Genomic DNA, 17,146 nt, shown 5'->3' with positions numbered 1-17,146 from the left:
ATACCTACATTCTTGTTAGTATTTTTTTAAGATCAATTCAAATCCAGATCTAAAAGAATGCATATAGTTGTATAACAAAATCATTGATTTATGTAATTTAAGCCTAAATATTTGTGTGTTTTGGCTGGGCACGGTGGCTCATGCCTGTAATCCCAGCACTTTGGGAAGCTGAGGTGGGCAGATTGCTTGAGCTCAGAAGTTGGAGACCAATCTGGCCAACATGGTGAAACGCTTTCTCTACTAAAAATACAAAAAGTAGCTGGGCGTGGTAGCATGCGCCTGTAATCCCAGCCACTCAGGAGACTAAGGCAGGAGAATCACTTGAACCCGGGAGGTGGAGGTTGCAGTGAGCTGAGATTGCACCACTGCACTCCAGCCTGGGTGACAGAGCAAGATTCTGTCTCAGAAAAAAAAAAAAAAAACTTGGAAATTTTACTTTTGTATTGGCTACTCAAGGCCAGTTTATCAGGCTGGATCCTATTTGAAGCTGGGAAGAAGGGGAAGAAAATAGACACTGCTATCAGAGCAGCCTTAACTTACACCATTGCTTATCTTTCTCATCTCTTCAGGGTAGAGACCATCTTTATTATCCTATCCCAGTGTCAGGCATAGATCCTGGAACACATCAGGAACTCAGTCAACTGAAAGGTGTAGTTAGGGAAAGGGAGAGTTGCTCTTTTTTATAAGGTCGAGAATCTCCATACAGTAGCAGCAATGAGTGTTGGATGGATGGATGGATGGATGGATGGGTGGGTGGATGGATGGATGGATGGATGGATTAATAAATGTTTAAAAGCATTCTTTCAGTCATCCAGTCACAAAATTATGGAAAGGACTGAAATCCTCCCCTTTTCTCTTTCCTCCCTGTAGAATCTGCCAGCAAATTTTCCTCCACCTCTAGTTTCTGCTCCTTGTATTTCTTTGTTATGCTCCAGGACAGGCCCTTCTAAACTCATGCCATTTTATAGCAATATTTTGCTGGTGGTCATGCTACCTCTTACACCACACCTCCATGTAGCCTAGTACAGTTACTGCCTAATTTATCTTCCAAGGATACACTTTCATTCTGTTTATTAGAAAAGTTGAAAACCCTCTTATTCCTGGTATAAAGACCACAATTTATAACCCAGAATTACTTGAACCTTCTTTTCCTTTGGTCTAGCTATAGTAGGTTTCTCGCTGTCTCCTGAAAGCTGTCCTTCAAAACCAGAATCTCTCCTCCATTAATCACTCCACCAACAAATATTTATATATGTTGGTCCTGCGCTAGACACCCATATACACTGGCAGACAACACAGTGGTAGCCACTACCCTGATGGGGCTTACAGTCTTCCTCTTTCATGTCATGCCCAGTCACTCAGGCCCCCACTGAGCTTTCTCCTTTGCAATTCCTAAAAATTGTATTGATCTTGCCCTTTGTCTTGTGACTGAATCTTTTAGTTGTTTAATTATACCATGGCTCTGTGCCTTATCTTCTCCACCAGATTGTAAACCCCTTGAAGGCAGAGGCAGGGCGGGGCATGGTGGCTCATGCCTGTAATCCCAGCACTGAGTTGGGAGGATCTCTTGAGCCCAGGAGTTTGAAACCTGCCTGGTCAACATAGTGAGACCCTGTCTCTACAAAAGAAAAATTTAAAAATTAGCTGGGTATGGTGGCACACGCCGGTCATCCCAGCTACTGAGGAAGCTGAGGCAGGATGATCACTTGAGCCCAAGAGTTCGAGGCTGCAGTGAGCTATGATCATGCCTGCTGTACTTCACCCTGGGCAACAGAGCAGGACACCCTATCTCAAAAAAATAAAGTCAGAGGCAGACTTTAGTGCAAGTAGCAGTCACAAAAGATACTCATTCAGTTTGAGAAAGTATATTCTGGTGATGTATTATTTTTGTAAGGGTCACTTTTTGTCTTTGAAGTGATCTTTTGTACATATAAAAATATTTAAGGATTATGAAAAAAATAAAGTCTCTTTGCATCTTCTACCATCCAGAGATGGATATCACATATCCTTTTAGTCTTTTTCCCTCTACCTGTGCTATATGTTGTATAATTTTTTTTTTTTTTTTCAGTAAAAAGCCTTTCATTTGTGGAAGGTTATTACATTGGTGTTGAGTCAGTAAGGATGCTGATAGAGAAAATATAAGATTGAGGAATTTAAAAATTCCTCTGAAAAGTCTTTTCCACTTATGTATTTAGAGGAAAAACAGTTCTTTGAACTTTGATTAAATGTGGATCAGGTGGTTTCTTTGATCTTGTTCAAAATATTTATGTTATATAAAAGGTTACTTTAACAGCATACTATATTACTTTTTCTTGTTGTCTTTGCCTTTAGTCTAGGATGATGTTAACTGCCTCTAGGTTTTAGAAATCTAGGATTTCTCATGTTGGTAGAAAATGAGATATTTAAAACATCTGTTATAGTGTTCTGAAGCTATAAATTTGAGCTATGTACAGGCTAACAAGCACACATAAAAAAGATCATAATTAAATTAATAGACAACTTTTTTTTTTTTGAGATGGAGTCTTACTCTGTCACCCAGGCTGTAGTGCAGTGGCACGATCTTAGCTCACTGCCACCTCCGCCTCCTGGGTTCAAGTGATTCTTCTGCCTCAGCCTCCTGAGTAGCTGGGATTACAGGCACGTGCCCCCATGCCTGGCTAATTTTTGTATTTTTAGTAGAGACAGGGTTTCACCATATTGGCCAGGCTGGTCTCGAACTCCTGACCTCGTGATCCACCCGCCTTGGCCTCCCAAAGTGCTGGGATTACAGACGTGAGCCACCCTGTCTGGCCGCTAATAGATGACTCTTTTTTAAAAACCCTTACGGAAAACTTCTGTTTAGCAAGTATTTATTTTAAAATCTAGGGTTAATTGTATGTATCAAAGTTATTTTAACACTTTCTCTAAGGCAGAACTTGATTTAAAAAAAAAAAGTAGGGCTGTCCTGGACTCCAGCCAAGGAATCTAGTTATCTGGTTTCTAACGAACCCAAAGGTCTCTGATATAAGGCAGTTCCATCCATGTAAATTAGGAAGATAATACTATTCAGAATTCAGAAATCATGTTGTAATTTGCTCTGCTCTTGTTCTGTTGCAATTCTTTTTTTTTTCTTTTTTTTTTTTTTGAGACCAAGTCTCACTCTGTCATCCCGGCCGGAGTGCAGTGGTGTGATCTCAGCTCACCACAACTTCCGACTCCTGGGTTCAAGTAATTCCCCCACCAAAGCCTCTCAAGTAGCTGGGATTACAGGTGCCCACTACCATGTCTGGCTAATTGTTATTGTTGTGTTTTTTCTTTTTTTTTTTTTTTTTTTTGAGACAGAGTCTCACTCTGTCGCCCAGGCTAGAGTGCAGTGGTATGATCTCGGCTCACTGCAACCTCCACCTTGCAGGTTCAAGCAATTCTCCCACCTCGGCCTCCCAAGTAGCTGGGATTACAGGCATGTGCCACCACTCCCAGCCGATTTTTTTGTATTTTTAGTAGAGACAGGGTTTCACCATATTGGCCAGGCTGGTCTTGAACTCCTGACCTCAAGTGATCCACCTGCCTCAGCCTCCCAAAGTACTGGGATTACAGGTGTAAGCTACCATGCCTGGCCTTTGTTTTGTTTTGTTTGTTTGTGTTTGTTTTTGTTTTTCAAAAAGAACCATATTACTTTTTATAATTGCCTCTTATGCTTTCTTGCCAGGTGCCTTTGGAGCAGGTGCTTTCTGGGCTGGAGCTTTTTGACCCTTCTAAGTTTTTGGAGGGGGTGCTGCCTTCTGTCGTATGGCTTTCTGGGCAGGAACCTTCTGGGCTGGAGCCTTCTTGCCCACAGCAGTCATCTTTTTTTGCTGTAACTTTAGCAGCAGCTGCTTTTTTGGGAGAAGCTTTCAGGAGAGCTGCCTTTTGAAGCTTCTTTACTTGATGTTTTATTATTCTGTCTCTCATTTTCTTTGCCTTCATTATTTTAAAATGATCAGAATCTGTCATCTTGGCTTTCCTTTCTCTGGCTTCAATCTTTTTGGCCCATCTTGTGGCTGCCCATTTTGTATTGATGTCTGCCTTCTGCCAGGCTTGTGGGACATACTTCTGGCGGGAACCGTGTGGAAACTTGAGGATGAAATCAGCAAGCTGCATGTACTTGAAAGGCATGGCCTGCCTCCTCACTTGAGTGCAAGGTCCGCCAACCAAAGCCCTGTTCTGATCAGTAACCTATGATCACAATTAATTTTCCAGCATGAGGTCCAAAGGAGATGTAGGCTACCCAGCCAACCTCCACAAAGCGCCTGAACACCATCTTGGTGGCGTTTGGCGAGAAGGAATTCATTTTTAATTGTAGTTGTGAACAAAGTATTTTGAGAGATAGTATTGAATAAATTGTATCCAGGTATCCACAGTATTATAAATATGTATTTATTTATTGAGACATGGTCTTGCTCTGTCGCCCAGGTTGGAGTGTGGTGGCAGGATCATGGCTTACTGCAGCTTCAACCTTCCAGACTCAAGAGATTCTCCCACTTCAGCCTGCCAAGTAGCTGTGGCTATAGGCATGCACCACCATACCCAGCTAATTTTTTCTTTTTTTTTTGTAGAGATGGGATCTCATTATGTTGCCCAGGCTTGTCTTGAATTCCTGGGTTCAGGAGATCCTTACACCTCAACCTCCTAAAGTGCTGGAATTACAGGCATGAGCCACTACGCCCAGCCGTCCATGAAATATTTTAATGCTATGGAAAGTGTTTAGGGCATATGAGCTAAGCACATTTCATCATCACTTCTTGGCCTTTTGGCTAAGATCAAGGGTAGCACATTTCATCCACCTGTTTTATTAGCTTAGAGCTTTTAAATGTAATCTTAGTTTCTCTGTAGAACAGTGGTTCTTAAATTTTTTTGTGCCTGGATTCTTCTGGCAATCTGATATAGCCTATGAGCGCTTCTCAGAATAATTTTTTTTAAGTGCTGAAAAAATTACATAAGATTAAAGGGAAACCAATTGGGCTGAAGTACAGTTATTAAAAAATTTTTTTTTTTTTTGCTATACCACAATCACAGTAATAAAATATTTTTTAATTGTGACATAGTAATTAATGCCTGTACTTCTTTAGTACTGCATTAAATAAGATCTGGTGGCAGATGTAATAACTACCATGATTTTGAGGTAGGGGTGGGAAGAGTGCTGAGAGGGGTAAGATGTCTGCCACAACTGTAATATGCTATAAAAATATCTGTGGTGATAAAGTCACAGATATCACAGATACTGTTGTGGTTTGCACCTCCATTTATGATGGGAGAAAATCCTATTTTTCACCTAGAGGTTAGTGAAAATAGGATGGGTTTGTTTGTGTGCCTCTTTTTGCCATCCAGATTTGCAGATACCCCGATTTCTACCCATGGACATTGCTACAAAGCCATTCTTTTTCCAATTCTAAGTGCAGATTTGACCCAGATTTCCTGCAAGTAGCCAAATGCCTCTGTTGCTGGGACTTGTCTTGGCAGAGCTATAGCAAGCAGAATGTGTTGCTAAAGTTTCTCTGGCAGTTTTTGTCAGAATCAGGGGCTCTCATCAGGACCTGTTTCAGTTGGAGAAAACACTGAACTTTAGTCAAATTTGAACTGTGGTACTTATATTTGCTTTATTCTTCGCTTGGCTGTTGGGTAATAAAATGTGCTTATCTCCCTAAACCTAAGTTTGCTTGTTGATACTCAGGGTGGTACAAACCAAATATGGGTAAGAACTTCTTTTAAGTGTAGCTTGACTGTGCCAAGGCCATTTCCGTACACTTAAGATTCCTGCTTAATAAACTGGCAGCTACTAGAAAAAGTATCCACTAAGAAGAGCAGTCTCAGGCCAGGCACAGTGGCTCACGCCTATACTCCCAGCTCTTTGAGAGGCCGAGGCAGAAGGATCCGTTGAGCTCAGGAGTTCGAGACTAGCCTGGGCAACATAGGGAGACTTCGCTTCTTTAAAAAAAAAAAAAAAAATTAGCCGTGCATGGTGGCACACACCTGTAGTCTCAGGCACTCGGGAGGCTGAGACAGGAGGATAGCTTGAGCCCAGGAGGTCGAGGTTGGTCAAGGCTGCAGTGAGCCATAGAACTCCAGCCTGGGCAACAGAAGGAAACCCTGTCTTTAAAAAAAAAAAAAAAAAAAAATTGAAGAAAGAAAGGCAGTTTCAGACAAGTCAAGTCAAAGTAGTGTATATCGACTTTTGCAGTTTGCCTCTCCTTAGGACATTCTGGATATGCCTAGCGGGACTATCCCATTAAAAAGGGACCTAGGGAGATACCATCTATCATGAGATCTGTGTCAAAATTTACCTTAGGATGAGCCTGGAGTTGGGTTTCGTTTGTGAGTTCTGTGGGGATGCCGCCTCAGGACCAGGGTTGTGTCAAAGTCTAGGATAGACCAGGGCTTCCTTACATAATTCTTGGACAAGGATGTCTGCCTGTGCTTCAAATCCAGCCTGCACTTTCCTTGCCATGTTTTGTTCTCTGGCGAGGAGGGGGTGCATTGGCCCAGGAAAGGGACCTTTTCTAATTCACAGAAAGGCAACGCGAGAGCCCAGAAAGATCACATTTTCTTTTTTTTTTTTTTTTGACACAGAGTCTCACTCTGTCGCTCAGGCTGTACAACCTCCACTTCCCAGGTTCAAGCGATTCTCCTACCTTAGCCTCCCGAGTAGCTGGGACTGCAGGCGCATGCCACCAGGCCCAGCAAATTTTTGTATTTTTATTAGAGACAAGGTTTCACCATGTTGGCCAGGCTGGTCTCAAATTCCTGACCTCATGTGATCTGCCTACTTTGGCCTCCCCAAGTGCTGGGATTACAGGCATGAGCCACTGTGCCCCTCCTGAGGTCACATTTTCTAACTTAGGCAAGCACCACCTCTATAAGAGGTGGCTCTAGGCCACATACATAGTCAAGGACTAGAATTGAATGAGTATTTGAGAAGCAGAAGAATTAGCGCCAAAGGCCAGAGCAATTTTTTTTTTTTTTGAGACTGAGTCTCACTCTGTTGCCCAGGCTAGAGTGCAATGGTACAATCTCAGCTCACTGCAACCTCTGCCTCCCGGGTTCAAACAGTTCTCCCACCTGAGCCTCCCGAGTAGCCAGAATTACAGACGTGATCCACCACGCCCAGCTAATGTTTGTATTTTTAGTAGAGACGGGATTTCACCACATTGGCCAGGTTGGTCTCAAACTCCTGTTCTCAGGTGATCCACCTGCCTCAGCCTTCCAAAGTGCTGGGATGACAGGTGTGAGCCACTGCGCTCAGCATACCAGATCTTGTTCTAGGTGCAGGGGCTATAACAATAATTAAAATCAGGCTTTCTGTCCTCAGGAAGGCCACAGTTTTAGCATTTGTGCATAAAATGATACCTTATACTATAGTACCATTTACTTAGCTTCTAATATATTCATGACGTTACATATTCTCATTATAGTTAACTTCGAATTTTGGAGTTTTATCATTACTTGTCAAAATGATGTTGTGCATAGAAATAAATAGGATATGTACATTGTTAAATAATAATTCTGGGAGGCAAATGCCAGTCCATACATATTCTAAGGCGTCAACAATTAAAGTTACACAATACCACTGCACGAATAGATCTATTGATTTTTTTATAAAAGGAATTATTCTTTATGGAATAAGGAAGTAACTTGAAATTGACTGTGTTTATAGGAATCTAATGTATGACAAAGTAGGAAACCCAAGACAATATGAAAAGAAAAGATTGTTTATTGAATAACCTATTAATAATTTGAAAAATAGCCAGCATGGTACAACCTCATTTCTACTAAAAGTACAAAAATTAGCTGGGCGTGGTGACACACATCTGTCGTCGCAGCTACTGGGGAGGCTGAGGTAGGAGAATCCCTTGAACCCAGGAGGCGGAGGTTGCAGTGAGCCAAGATCATGCCACTACATTCCCACCTGGGCAACGGGAGAGACTCCATCTCAAAATAACAATAATTTGAAAAACCAATCAAGATCCCTACATTAATATATATACTACAAATAGAATCAGAACTAAATATGAAGAATTATAAAATCGGCTATTTATTGAAACTCTAAAATGAACAGGAGGAAAGATAGTTTTGTAGGCCCAGAAAAATAAAGCAATTATAAAGGAATATATATCTTTCTTTTTTTTTTTTTATTTTTCTTGAGGCAGAGTTTCACTCTTATTGCCCAGGCTGGAGTGCAGTTACGCAACCCTGGCTCACTGCAACCTCCGCCTCCTGGGTTCAAGCAATTCTCCAGCCTCAGCCTCCCTAGTAGCTGGGATTACAGGTGCCCACCACCACGTCCGGCTAATTTTTTGTATTTTCAGTAGAGATGGGGTTTCACCACGTTGGCCAGGCTGGTCTCGAACAACTGACGTCAAGTGATCTGCCCGCTTCAGAGTGCTGGGATTACAGGGGTGAGCCACAGCACCCAGCCTGTAAATGAAAATATTGACACTTTTCATTTTATTTTATTTATTATCTTTTGAGGCACCTTTGCACCATATAGTAACATTAAAATATTATAAAAGTTTAAAATATAGTCAAAGTAAAAAGGCAAATAGCACATCAGAAAATGTACCTTTAGGAAATTTTCATTTCAGTACAAATACTAAAAATAGACATCTAGACTAAAAATATGAATAAATATGACTTAGAAAAAAAGCACATAATAAATATATCGTGGTGTATCATGTCCTTCGAGGGATAAATATCAAATAAAACAGATTATCAGTTTACTAGCAACAAAAAACTACAACACACAAAACTAGCATTTACTAAAACTGGTGTTCTCATATATTTATATTTAAAATTTTCACATCCCTTTAGGAAAGGTTTTTTGTGATATGTATCAAGCACTCAAAAATAATTTAAAAAAAAATTTTTTTTTTTTTTGTTTGAGACTCGCTCTGTTGCCCAGGCTGGAGTGCAGTGGCGCGATCTCGGCTCACTGCAAGCTCCGCCTCCCGGGTTCACGCCATTCTCCTGCCTCAGCCTCCTGAGTAGCTGGGACTACAGGCGCCTGCCACCGCGCCCGGCTAATTTTTTGTATTTTTAGTAGAGACGGGGTTTCACCGTGGTCTCGATCTCCTGACCTTGTGATCCGCCCGCCTCGGCCTCCCAAAGTGCTGGGATTACAGGCGTGAGCCACCGCGCCCAGCCTTAAAAAAAATTTTTTTTTTTTTTTGTTGAGATGGAGTCTAGCTCTGTCACCCAGGCTGGAGTGCAGTGGTGCAATCTCAGCTCACTGCAACCTGTGCCTCCAGGGTTCAAGCAATTTTCCTGCCTCAGCCTCGCGAGTAGCTGGGATTATAGGCACACACCACCATGTCCTACCAATTTTGTATTTTTAGTAGAGACAGGATTTCGCTATATTGGCCAGGCTGGTCTTGAACTCCTGACCTCAGGTGATCCACTTCCCTCACCCTCCCAAAGTGCTGGGATTACAGGCATGAGCCGCCATGCCCAGCCTAAAATTTTTTTTAACTTTAGTTTTTTTCTATGTCACAAATCATGAAGCAAAAAAAAATTATTCTCCTTGATCCCAAGGAAAGAATCTGAAATATGGAAGAAAGCATGCTTTGTTTATTTATTTATTTTAATTTTTGTTTGTTTGTTTTGAGACGAACTCCCAATATGTCGCCCTTGCTGGAGTGCAGTGACACAATCTCGACTCACTTCAACCTCCACCTCCCGGGTTCAAGCAATTCTCCTGCCTCAGCCTCCTGGGTAGCTAGGACTACAGACACATGCCACCACCCCCGGCTAATTTTTGTATTTTTAGTAGAGACGGGGGTTTCACCATGTTGGTCAGCGTGGTCTCGAACTCCAGACCTCGTGATCCTCCCGCCTCGGCCTCCCAAAGTGCTGGGATTATAGGCTTGAGCCACTGCGCCTGGCCTATTTTTTAATTTTTATTTTTGTTTTTTTGAGACAGAGTCTTGCTCTGTCACCTAGGCTGGAGTGCAGTGGCACAATCTCGGCTCACTGCAACCTCTGCCTTCTGGGTTCAAGCGATCCTCCTGCCTCCACCTCCCTAGTAGCTGGGATTACTGGTGTGCGCCACTACCCCCAGCTCATTTTTGTATTTACAGTAGAGATAGGTTTTTGCCATGTTGGCTAGACTGGTCTCAAACTCCTGACGTCAGTTGATCTGCCCACTTCGGCCTCCCAAAGTTCTGAGATTACAGGTATGAGCCACCGCAGCTGATGGTACTAATCAGTGTTACTTATAATCCAAACCCATTAACTTACAAAAGTAAAAGAGGACAGTATTTATAATTATGCCTGGACAGCAGGTATAAGGCAAGATCATATGGGGAAATTAGGATGTATTGCCATCCTACTTATATAAATAGGCAAAACAAACTAAATGCACTAAAGAGCTAACAGAGTATCTAAGCACTGTATGATATACCCCAGGATGGTTTTTAAGTCAAATCAAGCATTTATAAAAGCGAGGAAATAGTTTAGTAATCGTTTTTCTCAAAGAGGTGTTCATAGTTTAAGTTTTCCTCATTATTTAATTTTTCAAATTTTTCATTTTTTATTTTATTATTGGACAAAATATATTTCATGATATTTTAGAATGAAAACAGTTTTCATTCTTGTTCAACCTAGTTATTTTATGTATGAGGATATCAACACAAAAAAATGCTACGGGGCATGGCCAAAGTCCCATGCCTCGACTAGACATGGCTGGACCAGGCAGAGTAAGCATTTCTGTCTTTATTGTCATCATCATCATCATCATCATCATCATCATCATCATCTAAAGACTTAGAGATGGGTCTCACTGTGTGCCCAGGCTGTATCCTCCCACCTTGGCCTCCCATAGTGCTGGGATTACAGGCATGAGCCATTGCATCTGGCCGTCTTCTAATTCCAGAGCAAGGGCTCTTGACCACTTCACCAAGCTGCCTTGAAGTGTACTTGATGCTTGTTTTTGGTATTTAAAATGATCAGTACTTTGTTTCACAAGTCAGGCTAATTTTAGGTTGTTTCTCACAAAATCTGAAACTTCGTAAAATTTTACAAAGGCATATTGAGTAGACTTACTTTTCTCTGGATCCCATAATTCTGTATATGTTGCTGATCCCACTACATATTTATGGAGGAAAGACGAAATCTGAAAAATACAAAGCAAGACATGTTCTCAAATTCAAAACACTTGACTTTGGAATGTTATCCCTCCTATACACTCATTTCCTCTGTGCTTTGCTGCCAAACATTTCTCAGTGCACAGTCCAGGAATCTGACTGGGTGTTGAATGCAAAAAGTCCCAGATTCCCACAGATGACTAGTTTTTAGTAATGGTTAACAGTACTTCCGCCTAGTTTCTGCTCTAAGTTGGTTATTTATTGATTAGGTAATCAATGAGTGGTGGTAAGGCTCCCTGGGAACCCTTATACAGAAAACTTAGATCTCCAACAAGATATAGTATATATTGGGTCCTCATCCATTCTCTCTTCTTTTTTTTTTTTTTTTTTTTGAGACAGTCTCGCCCTGTCATCCAGACTAGAGTGTAGTGGCATGATCTCGTTTCACTGCAAACTCCACCTCCTGGGTTCAAGCAATCCTCTTGCCTCAGTCTCCTGAGTAGCTGGGATTACAGGTGCCCGCTACCACACCTGGCTAATTTTTATATTTTTCGTAGAGATGGGGTTTCACCATATTGGCCAGGCTAGTCTCAAACTCCTGACCTCAAGTGATCTGCACATCTCAGCCTCCCAAAGTACTGGGATTACAGGCATGAGCCACTACGCCCGGCCTTGGGCATTTTTTGTTGTTGGTGGTGTTCCTGAGACAGAATCTTGCTCTGTCGCCCAGGCTGGAGTGCAGTGGCGCGATCTCAGCTCACTGCAATCTCTGCCTCCCAGGTTAAAGCAAGTCTCCTACCTGAGCCTCCCGAGTAGCTGGGATTACAGGCATGCACCCCCATGCCTGGCTAATTTTTGTATTCTTAGTAGAGACGGAGGTTTCACCATGTTGGCCGGGCTGGTCTCAAACTCTTGACCTCGTGATCTGCCCACCTCGGCCTCCCAAAGTGCTGGAATTACAGGCATGAGCCAGCGTGCCCGGTGACCTTGGGCATTTTATATGAGAACAAAATTAACTTGTACTGGCACCATGGCTCACACCTATAATCCCAGCACTTTGGGAGGCCAGGGTGAGAGAATCACTTGAGTTCAGGAGTTCAGGACCAACCTGGGCAACATAGACCTCTTCTCTACAAAAAAATCAAAAACTTAGCCCAACATGGTAGTACAGGTCTGTTGTCCTAGCTACTTGGGAGGCTGAAGTGTGGGACAACCACTTGAGCCCGGGAGATCAAAGCTACAATGAGCATTGATCACACCACTGCACACTCCAGCCTATGCAACAGAGCGAGACCTTCCTCCAAAAAAAAAAAAAGTAACTTGCATATCCCTGAAAGTTGCACATAGTATGTTGTGTTCCAGTTAATTTTTTGCTGCTCATGTTTGGGTGATGGTGATGGAGTTCATTAACTTTTATTAATCAGTGATGCCACCTGGTGGCCAGAGAGTACATTTTGTAGTGTACCTACACACTGAACCAACATTTGCTTTTTTTTCCTTTGATAAAAATAACCTCAGTGGCATTTGAGGCAGTTTTATTAGTGAAGTTTTGAATAATGCTCAATTTGTTTTGGCAGGAACAGAAAGGTCATAGAATACTACCAGTCTAACATGGCAAACTGAAATGACTGCTCTCTTCGTTGTTATTAGGAAAGCTTCTGCCGCATACCAGGTCCTAAATGATAGGTACTGGATGGTTCCCTATGACCAATATAGGCGTGTCTGTCTGGTCTCCTTTCCTGGGTTTCACCTGGGTTATAACAGTCACTCGAGCCAGCTACTGGTTTCACTGTTCCTCCCATCTGACTCAGGGTGATCAGTCACATTCTTATGCTGCAGTTAAAGCCTCAGGTGGTTCTTAACTGTTTAAGGAGATCTTGGTCCTGCTCTCTTTGCCAAGGTAAAAGTCCTCAAAAAGATATACAGCAAGAAGATGCCCTAAAAATATGGATGGATGGATGGATGGATGGATGGATGGATGGATGGATGGATGGATGAATAAGTTGGAGAGTTGAATTTTGGAGACCAAAATTTTTAAAAATTGGCAAGGAGGGTAAACCTAACTCCATTACTTCCTTGATTAATAGCATGATGTTGCAACGTATTAGTGGTGGGTTTTCTGCTCAGTGTATTTAAACTGTGTTCATAAAAGTTCATGTTTGAGTACAAGCAAAGAAAATGCAACTTAGAAGCTTATCAGGCTCAGCCTGGTGATTCTGAGGTCAGAATTTCCTAATATGGACATCTTCTGGGTAGCCCTTTTGGTTTAGAGAAGTATCTCTGTTTTCATTGGTATACTTCTGTATTAAAGAACAGAAATTTAAGACAAAATAGGAACTCGCCATGAGTCTGATATTTAGGTAAATCTGTGTTCCTTTCCACACTCTTCAGCTAACTAACAGCTTAAGGAAAATCACTTGATTAATGAGGTAGCTTAGGGTTTGAGAACATCTAATAGGGAGGGTAAGTTTGTCTCCCCAACCCTGTCAACTTTCAGCCATAGAAATGTTAAATGTTTGCACTCAGAAAACACAGCTTATGTAATATATTGAATGCATTCTGAGTGGGGTCAGAGTGAGAATAAGTTTATTTTCATCTCCAGATAAGGCTAAGTGTAACGTGTATCTTATGTATTTTGTTAATTTGGGTTTTTAAATTTTTTTGTGTGCCTACTTCATTTTTGCTTTATATTTGGGGCAGATGCTCTCTTTGTTCAGATTAAGATCTAAATTGCTAGCGATGGTTTCTGGCAAGATAGAACCTATGCCATGGTGCAGGGAAGCTTAATATGTTTATACATAACATCTCACCATGGCTTATTGCCAGTGCTGGATATTTATAATGTGCACGTCTAGACTCACACAGGCTCTTAGATCACTGTCTCAAAGATTTACGAAGTTTCAGCAGTTGGGCGTGTGCTTGTGTCATCTGTTACGTTTGAAGATCTGGCACCGATACCCATGTTTTCCTTTGTTCCTTTGAGCGTGATTTCATAAATCCATGAGGTGAAGTTGTATCTATTCCATAATAGTACTAACTAGCAGTTGGGTCTGATAAAGATATATTCAGTTTCTGAACACCCCTTTTCTCCTTTCGTTTTCTCAGTTCCCACTGGCATTAGAATTGGTTTCAGCATTTATTGCGTTTTACCTCAACTAAAATACAATCCTAACTTAAAAGTAATATATTATTGGCCAGGTGCAGTGGCTCACCGCCTGTAATCCCAGCAGTTTGGTAGGCTAAGGCCGGGGGATTGCTTGAGGCCAGGAGTTAAAGACCAGCCTGGGCAACAAAGCGAGACCCTGTCTCTGAGGGAAAAAAAAAAAAAAAAAAAGCAGACATGGAGGCACACACCAGTAGTCATAGCTATTTGGGAGGCAGAGGCGGGAGGATTGGTTGAGTCCAGGAATTTGAGGCTGTAGTGAGCAATGACTGCATCACTGTGCTCCAGCCTGGGTGACAGGGTGAGACTCTGTCTTGAATGAGTAAGTGAATTGTTTTTATTCAGTAAGCATTTGTTGTCCCTTTTGTGCAAAGCCCCTGGCTAAGTGCTGTGTGAGAGAGAAAGATGTATCAGATGACTTGCTCACAAGGAGCTTTGAGTCTAATGAAAAAGAAAATAATAGAAGCATAAAGTGAGACTGCTGTGTCATGTGTTACTCAAAGGGAGAAAATGTTTCTTTCAAATGGAAATTTTGTAAGAGAAGTGGGATTTAAGAAGAGCCTTGAAGAATATGAGTAGAATTTGTATATGCGAGACAGAGAAAGGGATCGAGAAAAAGGGACAATTAGGGACAAAAGGTGTGAAGCCAGGGGACGCATGGGGAGTGTTTAAGGGGTTGCACAGAATCAAATTTAATCAGAACAAAGGGCCCATTTTAGGCAGTAGCAAGAGAGAGAGAAAAATTGATAGGGACTATGTAGCAGGGGACTTTAAATTCCAGGGAGGAATTTGTATTAATTTCACAGGTAATGGGAGACCATCCAGCATTTCTCAACAGAGAAGGAAGTATTGCCTTGAAATTCCATGACTGTCCTTGGTGTCAAAGATTTATTAAATATAGGTTCCTCTATTGCCTCAGTTTTTTTCTGTATTATAAGAACTACTATATACCACATTGCTTATTTACAGACTATCTTCATCCAAACCAAGGTTTCTCAACTTCAGGCCTATTGATATTTTTTGCTGTTGTCAGATAATTTTTTTGTTGTTGTTGCAGGGCTGCATTATAAGATATTTAGCAGCATCTCTGCCGGGTGTGTGCATGCGTGTGTGTGCGCGCGTGTGTGTGTGTGCGTGTGTGTGTGTGTGTGTGTGTGTGTGTGTGTGTGTGGTAGAGATGGGATTTCCCCATGTTGGCCATGCTGGTCTTGAACTCCTGACTTCAAGTGATCTACCCCCTTCGGCCTCCCAGAGGTCTAGGATTACAGGCATGAGCCACCGAGTCCAGTCTGCATCTCTGACTTCTAACCACTAGCCACAGTAGCACCCCCTTTTCCCCAGTTATGACAACCACAACTGTCTCCAGACATTGCCAGATGTACCCTGGGGGTCAAATTTGTCCCCATTTGAAAACCACCTGTTTAAATACATATATTGAGTTCCCTTGGTGTCCTAAGTATTGTTAGACTCTTAGATGAACAAATCCAGGAGTCTTTTAGGGATTGGATTAATGCCTTAGAACTTTATACTAGATGTATGTCTGATCTCAAGATTAAGGTACTTTCCTATGTGTTGGAATAAAAGCTGAACTGGGCATTAGAAGACCTGAATTCTCATGCTGGCTTTGCCACCAAGAGGTTATGTGACTTGGGTGAGATCCTTTGCTCAGTAATCTGATTCCTCATGTCTAAAATAACCAATGTTTCCTCCAAGATTCTTTCTAGCTCTGATGCTATGTCTTGATTTCAAATTGATCTCAGGGCTTTATTTTTTCACAAGTTAGCACAAGTTGGACTAGCATGTATATTAACCAGCAAGACTAACAGAAGTATTAAAACGAAAGATATGTGTTTGGGGCTCACTGGTTTATTGTACTCAAATACTTTTTTTCTTCTTTTCTAGATTATTTAAAGAATCTCATAGAAGATGCTGGAGATTACAGAGACACTCAAGGTAAATAACTTTTGTGGTTGCAGAAGTTTTTATATTATGTTTATTTAGGTAGGGGACGAAAGTAAAAATATATTGATGACAAAATCTGTTACAAACTCTATTCATACGACTTGAAGGCCGGGTGCAGTGGCTCACACCTGTAATCCCAGCACTTTGGGAGGCCGAGGCGGGTGGATCACCTGAGGTAAAGAGTTTGAGACCAGCCTGGCCAACATGGTGAAACCCCTTCTCTACTAAAAAAAATACAAAAACTAGCCAAGCGTGGTGGTGCACGTCTGTAATTCCAGCTTCTTGGGAGGCTGAGGCAGGAGAATCCCTTGAACCCGGAAGGCAGAAGTTGCAGTGAGCCGAGATTGCACCACTGCACTCCAGCCTGGGCGAGACTCTTTCTCAAAAAAAAGACTTGAGGCCTTCCTGAAAACTCCATTTTGAGCAGATTCACATAGAACCAGATAAGTAGTAAAGCAGTGCTGGGGATAGGTGAGATTATATGGACAGGGGAGACCCAAAGCCAGCCCTGCATGAGAACCAACCTCTAGCGACTGGCGGTGGGGGGAGCCAGCGTGGTGGCTGAGGTCAGGAAGCTTTGCCCTCCTGTGCTCAGTCACTCTGTGCTTGTGCCATATTCAGTTTCCCTAGAGGTCCATTTCTTTGTCTTTCAAAAACAGGATTGAACCAGAACGTCTGCAAGGTCCTTAGGCTTCAAAATCATGAGTCCATGAAGTGACTAAACTACAAAGCAGGGATGAGTCTATAAAAGCATATTATTCTGGGACTGTTTAACAATAGGATATTAGCCTTCCCTCACCCATAGTAGTACTTAAGGGAAACAGTCCATTACATCATGAGGGACTCATAGCTAGTGGGATAATTGGAGTTCCTGTGTCTGTCTGCCTATCTGTGTCTCTCTCCCTCACAATCTCTTTCTCTCCCTCTC

At 42.0% G+C, this 17,146-nt stretch overlaps 1 protein-coding gene and 1 pseudogene across 3 annotated transcripts in view; one reads left to right on the top strand and one right to left on the bottom strand.

Annotated features, from left to right (window-relative positions):
* Positions 1-17,146, top strand: part of FGD6 (FYVE, RhoGEF and PH domain containing 6) — a 134,179-nt gene that overhangs the window by 84,555 nt on the left and 32,478 nt on the right. For all 3 annotated transcript variants that reach the window (XR_001448150.3, XM_015152456.3, XM_077954777.1), the window contains exon 9: positions 16,159-16,209. Coding sequence is in view for 2 of the 3 variants with exons in the window: in XM_015152456.3 (XP_015007942.2) it covers positions 16,159-16,209 (51 nt within the window). In the remaining variant the exon portion in view is untranslated. The remainder of the gene's footprint in view (positions 1-16,158; positions 16,210-17,146) is intronic.
* LOC712264 (large ribosomal subunit protein eL14 pseudogene) lies at positions 3,672-4,443 on the bottom strand (annotated as a pseudogene).

This window comes from Macaca mulatta, chromosome 11 (assembly GCF_049350105.2).
Source record: "Macaca mulatta isolate MMU2019108-1 chromosome 11, T2T-MMU8v2.0, whole genome shotgun sequence".
NCBI lineage: Eukaryota > Metazoa > Chordata > Mammalia > Primates > Cercopithecidae > Macaca > Macaca mulatta.
This window is presented reverse-complemented; position numbering and strand designations above follow the sequence as displayed.